The sequence below is a fragment of the Cyprinus carpio genome, chromosome A18, assembly GCF_018340385.1.
Source record: "Cyprinus carpio isolate SPL01 chromosome A18, ASM1834038v1, whole genome shotgun sequence".
In the NCBI taxonomy this organism is placed as follows: Eukaryota; Metazoa; Chordata; class Actinopteri; order Cypriniformes; family Cyprinidae; genus Cyprinus; species Cyprinus carpio.
In genome coordinates, this window is record NC_056589.1 from 5,221,169 (window position 1) to 5,233,770 (window position 12,602).

At 35.6% G+C, this 12,602-nt stretch overlaps 2 protein-coding genes across 2 annotated transcripts in view; both read right to left on the minus strand.

Annotated features, from left to right (window-relative positions):
• LOC109110587 (ATP-binding cassette, sub-family C (CFTR/MRP), member 5) overlaps window positions 1-3,231 on the minus strand; it is a 38,317-nt gene extending 35,086 nt beyond the window's left edge. Inside the window, 2 exon segments of the mRNA XM_042774848.1 lie at window positions 738-927; window positions 3,076-3,231. Of these exon segments, the coding sequence (XP_042630782.1) occupies window positions 738-857 (120 nt within the window). The 5' untranslated portion in view covers window positions 858-927; window positions 3,076-3,231.
• Window positions 3,232-4,388: 1,157 nt separating this feature from the next.
• On the minus strand, window positions 4,389-8,231 carry LOC109110143 (60S ribosomal protein L35a-like). The gene is made up of 5 exons (XM_042774849.1): window positions 8,113-8,231; window positions 7,612-7,650; window positions 6,356-6,509; window positions 5,609-5,752; window positions 4,389-4,452 (listed from the first exon to the last, which is right to left on the minus strand). The coding sequence occupies exons 2-5, from the start codon at window positions 7,620-7,622 to the stop codon at window positions 4,429-4,431; spliced, it is 333 nt and encodes a 110-aa protein (XP_042630783.1). The 5' UTR covers window positions 7,623-7,650; window positions 8,113-8,231; the 3' UTR covers window positions 4,389-4,428.
• Window positions 8,232-12,602: the final 4,371 nt, after the last annotated feature.

Sequence of the window (12,602 nt, forward strand, 5' to 3'; positions counted from 1 at the left end):
AGTACATTGACTGAACTGCTAAAAGAGAACCGATGATGGGATGTGCACGAGCAGAGCAGCTGGACTGAGTCTCGTGCTGCTGGGAGACGGCATCACAACATTTCCATCACACCCTTGAGGCATTCGGCCAATCACAACGCATTGGATAGCTGGCCAATCAGAGCACACCTCGCTTTTTCAGAACGATGATCTTTGTAAAAATCGACACGTTTCAGTAAGACAGGGCATAGAGGAGAAACAATAATGTACAGTATGTGGAAAATAACGTGTTTTTTGAACCTTAAACCGCATAAACACATCACACCCCTTTAATTACTCACTTTGTTTTCTTTGCGCTCAAAAAGTATTCTCGTAGCTTCGCAAAATTGAAGTTGAGCCACTGATGTCACATGGACTGTTTTACCGATGTCCTTATTATGTTTCTGGACCTGGGAACATTACAGTTGCGTTGCCGTTTATGCAGGGTCTGAGAGCTCTCACATTTCATCAAAAATATCTTAATTTGAGTTCTTACGAGTTTGGAATGATATGAGGGTGAGCTATTAATGACAGAATTTTCATTTTTGGGTGAACTACCCCTTTAAATGCTCGACCTCTTTGAAGTCAATAGATTCTTATTGGCTTTCAAAGTTTTTACAGTTCATCATCTGGAAAATAAAAACATTCTGAAAGTGATTTCAACTATATCGCAAATCTGAAAACACTAAGAAATAACATGCCACGTATGAATGACTAACCTGCACTTTAGACAGCTCGTAATGGTCCGCTTCAGGTCCGGGTAGGGTCTCTCTGGACGGTACCGCCCTGTACACAGAACCAGATGCCAGGCAGTCCTTTCCCAAATCATGTCCTTTCATCTTCTTTAACCAACATAGGAGCGCTTTTGTTGCTTCAACTCTGAGCTTTGTCTGGTCAAAGTCACCAAATCTGAACCGATGAGAGAAGGAATGGGTTAACACGAATGCAAATGTTACTCTTATTTCATCCAGCTCAAACTCAGCACTGATCGAGCACATTATATGCACAAATTCCATTTATTCCCTTTTACGCTTTGAAATCTGACAAGATGGTATTGTTGATGGGAAATTATTGTATGGAAAAACATTCAAATAGTCCAATCTGTCCAATATGTTATCTAATGACATCAGCATAAGGTCATTTTTAGTAGGCACTTTCAGTTAAATTTTTAGCCATCATTTGGCCAGGCTAAGTGCATTCCTTGTTGAATTTCACAAAAACATCACGTTAAGCTAAAATCAATTGAAAATGACCATAAAGATCAGGGCTGGATTATCCAGTGGGCATTCTGGGCACGGGCCCATGCACACTTGGAGCCCAAGCAAGGGGAAGATTTTTTTTTTTTTTGGAGTGTCTTTACACTAAGTGCAAATAGCGTGCTTGTTGGCAAACGCTATTTGCACAAGCTCCGCCCACCAATGTCTGGTACACTTAAAATTAAAAAAGACACGTTCGCTTGAACGTATTCAATGGAGCAAGAAGTACAGACTCTCAGAATTGGTTTTGATGCGATCGAACCCGGGTTCGAATCTGCCTTGTGCCCAGCAATAAATCATTATTTACACTCTATGCTATTATTGCATTCTTTCGATATACAAAATACTGACGTGCAAATAGTATTTGCCAATATAAAGTATGGATTGCATAAGTACTATTTACATTTATTGCTTTAGTAGTGTAAATCCTGTATTCTACAGGTGTTAATATTGTCCTTCAGGTTGTGATCATAGGCTGTAACCTGTCAGAGTAAATATCCTGTATAAGCTAGAGATGTTTCCAACAAATATTACCCTATAATTCAAAACCTTGACCGTGCTTGCATATGTGTGAGACCCAGGGGCCTGATTTCTTAATCCGGGCCAGATAAAGATACAATATTTTCATGACAACTAACACAATTTCCACCTAAAATTATCTTGACTATAAAGCATTTTGTACGTTTTGCATTAACTATTTTTATTGCTTTAGAGTAAATAAATATATTAAATTCAGTTTATTTAAATATGCATTTTGTACGTTTTGCATTTCCTTTTAACCATTTTTATTACTTTAGAGTAAATAAATACTATTTATTTAATTTAAATATGCATAAATGAAGGGCACAAAAGCAAATACTATCATGGTGTATAAATACTACATAGTTATAATTATTTTTTAGATTTTATTGCGTTACGGTAATGAAAATGAGGGGAAAATGTCCTCAACTGTATGTATTAATGTCACAATGCAACATAACTTAGCAGTCTTTCATTAAGGCGAAAGATAGTGTATTATTTCTTTCTTTTATGCGATATGCCCGAACATGTTCTGGACAGGTTTCACGTGATTCACCCTGCGATGACCAAAAAGGTGGTTACTATTAGCGCTTTAATGACGTTGACTATGCAGACAGCTCCCTATCTTTTGACACACGGCCAGTATTTTGTCATTACCGGACAGTTATGAATGTACACATTAATATATTGATCTATAAAGCGCGAGAGCGGCGTTTTATTCTCTGGCGGGTATCCCATCACGCGCTGACTTTCTCGAAAGACACAATAAAAACCTAAATGATGTCCACATTAGATGACACTGGATGAGCTTTAAGCCTTTGTCGTGTTTATTTGAGTGCAATAGGCCCCTCATCTCCTCTAACGTTAACCAGAAGAGAACAAACAGTTCCCGAAAAGACTGAAAACAAACCTCCCGGATTTCATTCAGGGACATCTACAGGCATTTTTAGACTAAACAAACCAAATGTATATTTTACATTATCCAAAATGTGTTTATTATGCCAAAGGGCATAATCCCATTCTTATTGTAATAATCCCACCAATGCCTTTTTAGGTCATAATTTCCCATTTAATTCTGTAACATATAAGCATCCAGATCTGGATTATAATAATTAAATATCACACATCATCAAAAATATCAATTGCATAAATGCGTTTCCCGTCTAAATTTGGTTTTAAATGATGGTGTCAGAATTACAGATGTGTAGCATGCAAAGTATACCACAATAAATCTTATTTTACATATCGAATAAAAGATAAAAGTGTCCACTGCTGCGGATACCTGTTAGTCTGATTGGTCTTCGGATCTTCAATAGTGGATGGAGGAAAACAGCTTCGTTATAAACCAGCTAGTTGAAGGACTCGACCCAGCTTTGGGAAATGTAGTGTAATGAGCGTTCGCTACACGTGCACATTGTTTAAGTAGCGAGTTAGTGGAACTACATTTCCCACAAATCGCTTCCCCTTGAGCGCGTCAGAGCGCTGCCTGTGGGCGGGGCTTGTTGCGCGATGGAAGGCGACGCGCATCCTCTGCAGTCAAACGCTAGTATTACAGCGAGCTAATAAGCGTGGGGCTCTGGGTGACATTTTACAATTCCAGAAAGTACAGTGCGATGATAATACTGCAAAATATGCGGACATTATTCCTCTCATTTCATCGGAAATTACACCTGACGCATATTAACCCGTTCAGTGCTGAATTATGTAGTCGGAAGCACAAAAATGTCAATGCATTTCCTCTCTAACGTTACATACAGCCATAAATGATTCACAATATTAGTATATTAAATATCAGTTTATTATCCATATAATTATGCATTTGCTGCAAGTTTGATTTGAGTTGATTTGTTGACATCAAAACGTTTAATTATAGATGAACACAAATCATTGTAGATTCAGGTTATTAACACATTATCTCCTTTAGACTAAATTAATCTAATACCAGTTACAAGTCAAACACACACACACACACACACATATATATATATATGTTGTATATATATATATATATATATATATATAAATAATTTAATTGTAGTCATTCACAAGCTAATATTACATGTTAACTAGACATTTTACTAATGTCACTTTACAGATTCACTTTAAAAAAAAAATAGTTTTAAGATATAAATTCAGAATATTGCACAACATTACAGCACACCATTTAACACGTTTAGTTTACGTGTGGGTAGTCTTGACAGTGACAAAGACACTAGATTAATCTTATGTACTGTATATTCAATGTATAAAACTCACTTACACTCGTTTACAGACTCTCAGACCAAACTAATTTAGTCAAATGAAGACAGGTTAATGTCACAGTACGGAGTTTATTTACAGTCTCCTGATCTAGAATAAACCCAGACAAAATGTTCTTGTAAGTGCTCGAGTGTTGAGAAAGTGTTAATGACGAAACCTAAAATCTCCCTTAATTGTGCTCTTTTGAGTTCTTCTGCAAATCTGGCTCCAAACAACAGTACACTTCTCAGAAGTGCTCTACTGAGAAACTGGAAAATTGTAAATGCTAGGAAGATTTCAAAGTGGTTGCAGAAACTATAATATTTTGCAATACTGAAGAAAGACCAGAAAGGCAACTTTTTGGAATATTTTTTTATTGTCTGTACACAAAAGCATGTTACACATGAGATGGGTACAGCATCTGAAAAACAAAAGCAAAACATTTGTTAATTGTTAATACTTCATTACAAAAAAAGCTGTTTCTCATGCAATGCCACAACCATACTCAATCTATTCACAGGAGTGAATTCAAAGTAACACATTTACAGCATCAAGTCATGCATCAACAACTGTACATTCCCCTTTTCTGAAACTTGAAGATTACAAAGCATAAGAGAACACATTTGTGCCCAAACATCATACGTCAGGGGTGTTCAATCATGCTCCTGGAGGACCGGCAGGGTTCAGCTCCAACCCTGATTAAACACACCTGAGCCTGCTAATCAAGGTCTTACTAGGCATACTAGAAACTTCCAGGCAGGTGTGCTAAGGCAAGCTGAACTCTCCAGGACTGAGCTTGGCATGTCAAGACAAAGACCTACCAAAACCTCCTCTCAGAGAGAACTACAGAACCCCACTGTGACCCCCAACTCCAAGTAGCTCTAGTTGCTCTGTTCTTGCAATCAGTGAATTTGGAAATGTTCTTCTTTCTAGCATAACTCCTAACCTAAACTCACATTTGCAGTTTAGGATAAATGCAGTTTCTCAGATACATATTTCACCGCAGGAAGATCAATTAATACACCTCGAATGACAAAACTTTACTATCAAGCTGAGGAGAACACCAAAAGAAAAAAACTTGACAAAATGCCAACAGACAAATTAAAACGCAGTAGTGGATCAAATGTAAAGGTGGCTCTAAGAGCAACACCAGCAAGACCTTTGGCAGATAATGTTGTTAAACCAGCACTGCCTTGATTCAGGTTTAGGCCACTGCCACGTTGTTAAGTCATGCATGTACTACGCAAATGAAAATGGGCATAACACACTAACAAATGCAAAGTATAACCAGCCCTAAAAATCTGTCAGGTTAGTAATTATGTGCTTCAGTGACATTCATACTTAAAGTGATAGTTCCCTGTTATCATTTACACACTCAGTACCATCAGTATTTTTCCCATACCATTGAAGTCAATGGCTACCATTAACTGTTTGGTTACCAGCATTCTTCAAAATATCTTATTTGTTCAACAGAAGAATAAAAACTAACAACTAACAGGTTGAGTAAATGATGAGAATTTATATTTTTGGGTGAACTATGCCTTTAAAGCCAGAGAGAGAAACTATAAGGCGCTTACCACACGAATCCTGTGCCCGATAGCCTTTGCGGGAAGGTTGCTCCTGAACTTGGCACGAACCATTCCACTGTTTCCATGAGCCCGTGTGACTTTACCCCAGATGACGCGAGTCTTGTTGGGTTTACCGCCGGGTGTTGCTGTGTTTTCAGACAACATACAACACTCACATTAAATAACAATGATGACTACAGACAGAAACCAAGTAAGACCATCGATAAAAATGATAAAACATGTCATAACTGCATGCAAATGTCAATGTTTCAAAGTGTCTATTAAAGTCAACACGAAAAACAACCCATTCTACTTCCATAACCTGACAATTCCATGTGAAACATGAGCGGAATCCAATGATGACCAAAAAATAATAAAACAGCCGTAGGGCGATTTTTGATCATGAACTCTTAGGGTTATTTACATTTATGCATTTAGCAGATGCTTTTATCCAAAGCGACTTACAGTGCATTCAGGCTAACATTTTTTTATCTAACATGTGTTCCCTGGGAATCGAACCCACAACCTCTTGATTTTGAAAAAAAAGCATCAAGAACTTTTGGAATAACAAGCACCAATTAATCACTCAAAATAAGAGCAGAAACATTCCGCAGTTAATTGTAATTCCATGTTGGCTTCAAAATCGAAGTGATGATACCAAAGAGACCCATTAATGTGGTGTAACATCACAGACGGAGTCAAGTCTTTCCTCACACATGCCATTCATCTCCTGAAGACTTCACTGTGCAGCACTCACTTTTTCGCCTTGTAGACATAGGCACAGCGTTTGCCCAGGTAGAAGTCGACCTCTGAGCGGTTGTAGACTCCCTCGAGCTTGAGCAGAGCGGTGTGCTCGCGCTGGTTCCTCAGACCACGCTTGTAGCCAGAAAAGATGGCCTTGCTCCACAGCCTAAAAGAGAGAGACCAGGCGAAAAACGTTTAATTCTCTTAAACTATGTGTATGCACCAAGCATCATTTAACCCTGTAAAGCCTAACATATAAGTCAATCATCTATTTTTTTTTTTTTTAAATGAACCATTTATTGAATCTTTGGATAAAATATAAAAAAACATTGATACATCAGCCTTCTGTGGCTCATATAGTATGATACAGCGAGAATATAAAGCACAGACTAAAGGATGGGGGAAATATATCTAGAGTAGGGTGACCAGACGTTCCTGTTTTCTGGGAACATTCCAGGTTTTTGGCGTCCGGTCCCAGACTGAAGCTACTGTAGACATGAACTTGGACGAAAGCAGTGCGCTATTATCATCAATTATCAAGAGAGACCCCGTTATTGGTTTCAAGGTAATCACAAACTAATTATTCATAATAAAACAATTATATTTTCTGTGTGCACTCATATTTATTGTTTTATTTTTAATGTGTTTTTGTAAATAAGTGTGTTATAAAACTATTTTGATCTGTTTATTATTTGCAATAGTTACCATTTAGCTACTTCTCATTTTTTGGGATACATTTTTTATTGCTTTTGCATAAAGAGGATCAATACAGTGTGATTTATTTGGTGAATTGTAGGCCTATTAATAAACGAACGTACGTTTGATCCTCAAACATCATTGTAATTATTGTGGAAACTACAAAACAACATCCCCATGTTTTAATCTGTAGATAACAAGTAAGATTCAATGACATTTTGACCACTGAACTAGGAAATGTCCCCATTTTTCATTTCAGAAATCTGGTCACCTTAATCTAGAGGCCAAAACTAACCAAAAATGATGTTATTTATATAGCCAAACAGATTCTAATAGCTTATACACATAGCAAACGAGACTTTTACAGTTATACTACAAGGCCTTGACTTGCTCAACTGTATAAACCATCATTTAGATGACAGAAGGCATGTAGTAAATTGTGAACACGTGTTTTCGGCAACGCTTTGATGCTGCTGAGCATCTCTATGTTGTCTATGTATTAAATGCATCAGTTATCTGACTCAACTACACACTAGTTCAGATTTACATCAGTGGCTGCTTTTGTGTCTCACCTTCCAGGCATGATGATGCTTTGACCAGGTCACTTAAACCTAAAATGACAGTAATTACAAAAACATTTAGCCATATACAGTCCCTCATTGTACAAACCATATAAAACTCGTATGCTACATCTGCAGTGCTAGCATCGGAGCTGCTGCATGTTTATCTCCTCGCAAAGTTATGCTGCTCACTCTTATACCTTAGAAATAGCTTATAGTTGTTACTACGTCTTCGAAACAAGCTGGTCAGAGCAGAACCCAGCTAAACTGAGAAACTAAAATGCATGTTTTCGACAATAATGCGGAGAACTGAGCTCCGGATGTGTTTAGCCCGAGCCGACTGCGTCCAACAATCCGTTTCCAATCCAAAGCATCTTCTGTCAAATCAGGCAGAACTGCGAGGAATGTGGACTTCGGGTGGATTTTTATCGATACCGACAGAAATTGTGTTTTAGTTTACATAACGCAAGACTAAAATGTCACATTTTAACAGTCGAGCTCAGAAACGCTCACCTGATTCCGTCTCAAAAATGGAAGAAAGACCGCTCGCAAGGAACGCTGGGAAAATGTTAGCAACGCTGTCTGAAAATCTGCCTGACTGAAATTAAATGAAAGCGTTTTTTTCCCCGCATTCAAATGATAACACTTTCCAGTTGCCCTTAAAAATCATCATCATCAACATCAACAACAACAACATAATTAAATGTGTTCTTTAAATTATTCTTAATCATGCCTTATGAAAATTAACCATACAAAGAATCATGGTTATTAAAGTTAAACCACGGTAACCACAAATTAACCATAGTTTTGCTATACTAACCATAGTTTAACACTGGTATTTGCAGTAAAACTGTGCTTATACAAATGGTAATCAATACACCCAAACATGGTTACTACACTTTTACTTTGATAGCAAAATTATATGTGCTAAATACATATGCACATAAACCTTTAGCCTACATATAAAGACATTAATATAATTATTTATAATTGATATAATATATATGTTGTGCACAGCCTATAAATAAGATTTTTCATTGAATTCAATTAACAAAAATGTAATTGAGCCGACCGGAACATTTAGAGCCTTTTATTCTAATCTGTGCATTTGCTCAGAATAGGGATGTTTCCAGAAGCACCAGGGTGTCTGTGTTCAACACACACACACACACACACACACACTTTTTTTAGACTTTATTTAGGCTTGTATTAGCCTACCACTAAATGACAGAAGTGATTTCTCAATATCAGTGCAGGAATCCTCAGGACAGAAGTAAAGAAAGCATGGTGACGAGTCTGTGTTGATCTTCAGCATGCTATGGTGCATCACCGCATTCATTCACCCGATGAAGAACTTGCTCCGCCACAATGCCAGTGAGTTCAGAGGAACATGAGTTATCTTTACTGAAATCACAGTCAGCACTGCTGAGGAGACCATCCACCGTGATCCCAAAAAGGGATTCAAGCGGATACATATCTTCAGGATCACTGGTGTTTCTGATGTGTCCTGCTGAATATCCTCAGTGGATGTGGATGTCGATGACCTGTTTGAGTTCACAATATGGAGCCATGCCTACTATCTTAGACAGTTTTGGTGTTAAATCAGTTGTAGTTGTGGCAGCTGACTTTGTAATGGATTGATAGAACTGCTGTCTGGAGAACTGTGAGGGAAAAAAGCTAAATGAGTTTTAGTTCTCATGACTCAAGCTGTTTTTTTACTGGTTTTAAGTTCATGTTAGGTTATGGTTAGGGTCTTTTCAAACTTGAAGGTCAATCTGTTACAATGCATTCTCTCTTCAGAGTCAGTACACTTTCACAGGACGACATCTCAAAGCAAATGTGTTTATGTAAGCTGCATGCAGTCGTGTATAAAGTACCTGAAAGCCATACTCAAGTAAAAGTACAGATATCTTACCAGAAAATGACTTTGGTAGAAGTTGAAGTACAAGTAAATGAAAAATGGAAGTGTACATATATATACGGACCAAAAGTTTGGAAACATTACTATTTTTATTGTTTTTGAAAGAAGTCTTTTCTGCTCATCAAGCCTGTATTTATTTGATCAAAAATACAGAAAAAGAAAAAACAGTAATATTGTGAAATATTATTATAATTTAAAATAATAGTTTTCTATTTGAATATACTTTAAAAAAAAAAAATTTATTCCTGTGATGCAAAGCTGAATTTTCAGCATCATTACTCCAGCCTTCAGTGTCACATGTAACATCCAGTCTATCACATGATCATTTAGAAATCATTCTAATATTCTGATTTATTATGAGTGTTGGAAACATTTTTGCTGTATAATATATCTTATTTATTAAAGGTTAAATAGAGTTGTGTTTTTTCAAAATAATGATGAATTATAATAATATATATTCTAATAATATATTTTTCTTTACTATCACTTTTTATCAATTTAACACATCCTTGCTGAATAAAAGTATTGATTTTATTTTAAAAAAAAGAAAAAAAAAAAAATTACTGACCCCAAATTACTGACCAGTAGTGTATATTGTTATTACAAAATATTTATATTTTAAAAACATAGCTTCTTTTTTTTTTTTTTTTTACTTTTTATTCATCAAATTATCCTAAAAAAGTATCACATGTTCTGAAAAAATATTAAGCAGCAGAACTGTTTCCAACTTTGATAATGAATCATCATATTAGAATGATTTCTAAAGGATCATGTGATAATGATCCTAAAAATTCAGCTTTGCATCACAGAAATAAATGATAATTTAAAGTATAATAAATTTAAAAACAATTATTTTAAATTGTAATAATATATCACAATATTAGATTTTTTTCTGTATTTTTGATCAAATAAATGCAGGCTTGATGAGCAGAAGAAACTTCTTCAAAAAAACATTAAAAATAGTAATGTTTCCAAACTTTTGGTCTGTACTATATAGATATATATATATATATATATATATATAGGGCTGTTCAAACGATTATCACGATTAATCACATCCAAAATAAAAGTTTTGTTTACATAATATATGTATGTGTACAGGGTATATATTTATTATGTATATATAAATACCACATATAAATTATATATTTTAGAAAATATTTACATGTATATACATTTATATATTTATATTCTTATATTTTATATATATATAAAATATATTAATATGTTCATACACAGATAAGATTGTGTCCAGTTTTAACTCTTTTTATCCATTTTGTATTTTTGGGTAAGACTACGAAGCAATGAGTGAATCACTTAATCATTTATTTGTTCAAAAAGCTGATTCGTTCAATAAGTAAACACCATTGCTCAGAGACGCATAACAGTGACGTGATCTTTTTTCAAAACTGTTTTCGTTGGCAAAATTGAGCAAAAACTGGCAATATTATATCTAAAATGTAAGTCCCTTATTGCTAACATTACTGAACTTGTATAAAATGATTATTACATTTGTTATCATGCTGATATTTGCAGAAAAACTCTTTGTGTGATATAGATTAAGTTAACTATATTAAATAATATAAATATAAAAAGCATACAGAAGCCATCTACAATTTAGAATGCCTTGAATTTTGAGTTTTAAAGGGGGAACTGAAATTTGAACTGAAATGTATGTTAGCAATGTGTGTACACAACCACCCTATAATGATAAAAATCACCTTGTTTTTTTTTTAATCTACTAAAATCTTTACCCCTTTCTCAAATCTAGCCGATCTCAGATGCCTGTCTGTGTGACATCACACAGACAGGCCCCTCCCACGATAGTTTGATTGACAGTGGTGTTTCAGCACAGACTGGACTGGCGTCTTACTTTAGCTCCGCCCTTGAGTGACTGTCATCAGTCCACCATTGTTTCACCGCCGGAGCAGATGTAGACAAGAATGTCTCCTAAATGATTGAGGTGTTCTGTCGTTGGATGTAGTAATGAACATAGCAGTCGTCATTTACTCCCGATATCTGAGCCGCTGAAGACGTAGTGGATTATGTTTGTTTTTGCAGGGAATGCACCCCTGATCTACTAAAATGCATCTATGTTCGCGCGAATCATTCGTGGTCCAGCTTCACCAACAGAAAAAGTAAGTATAATGTTTTTTTTTAATGAATCTTTGCAAATCGCCTTTCCTAATAATGCTAATTAGCAAGTTTCACGATGAATGCTGCTAAAGTAAACAGTCTCTTTGAGAGCAGCTCGGAAGAGAGGGGCGGGGTCATCAGAGCTCATTAACATTTAAAGGAAAATGCTACAAAACGGCTTGCTCTGAAAAGAGCTGTTTTGGACAGGATAAAAAAGGTGTTGGTTTACACTACCATTGAGAAATTTTAACCAAACTATGTTACAGAATTTTCATCATATCAACTTGTGGAAAATGGCATCTGATGACCCCTTTAATAGACTAATAAATCACGTGCGTGCACTCTCTGTGTGTGATTTGGTGATATACTTGATAATGTCAGATCGCACATCATTACAACAACACTTACCATATTATCGCAGAAGATATAGTGTATATCGCACACACCAGCCTCGACTTGAGTGGGAAATGAATAACCCGCGGCTGTGCGCGCAGTCCATGTTCTTCTTCTTCGTTTTATGGTGGGTTGCATCCAATGTTAAGGTGCATTACTGCCACCTACTATACTGGAGTGTGGACCAGAGTGACTAACAGAACATAAAAATAATATTAATAATAGTAATAATAATAATTAAAAATGTAATAATTAAAAAAAAATTCATTATAGTCCGTGTTCTTCTGACTATTTTGTCATTTTGAAATAACGACTATGCTTCTGGGAAATGTATCGGAGTAAAAGTACACATTTTAATTAGGAAATGTAAAAGTTGGCTGAAATTTAAAAACTCAAGTAAAGTACAGATACTCCCAAAAATATATATTTGGGAGTATTATTTCTTCGTTACATTACTCCACTGTGCATATATACTTAACTACATTTCGAATTATATTATTATTATTATTAATTCAATTCAATTCAAGTTTATTTGTATAGCGCTTTTTACGAT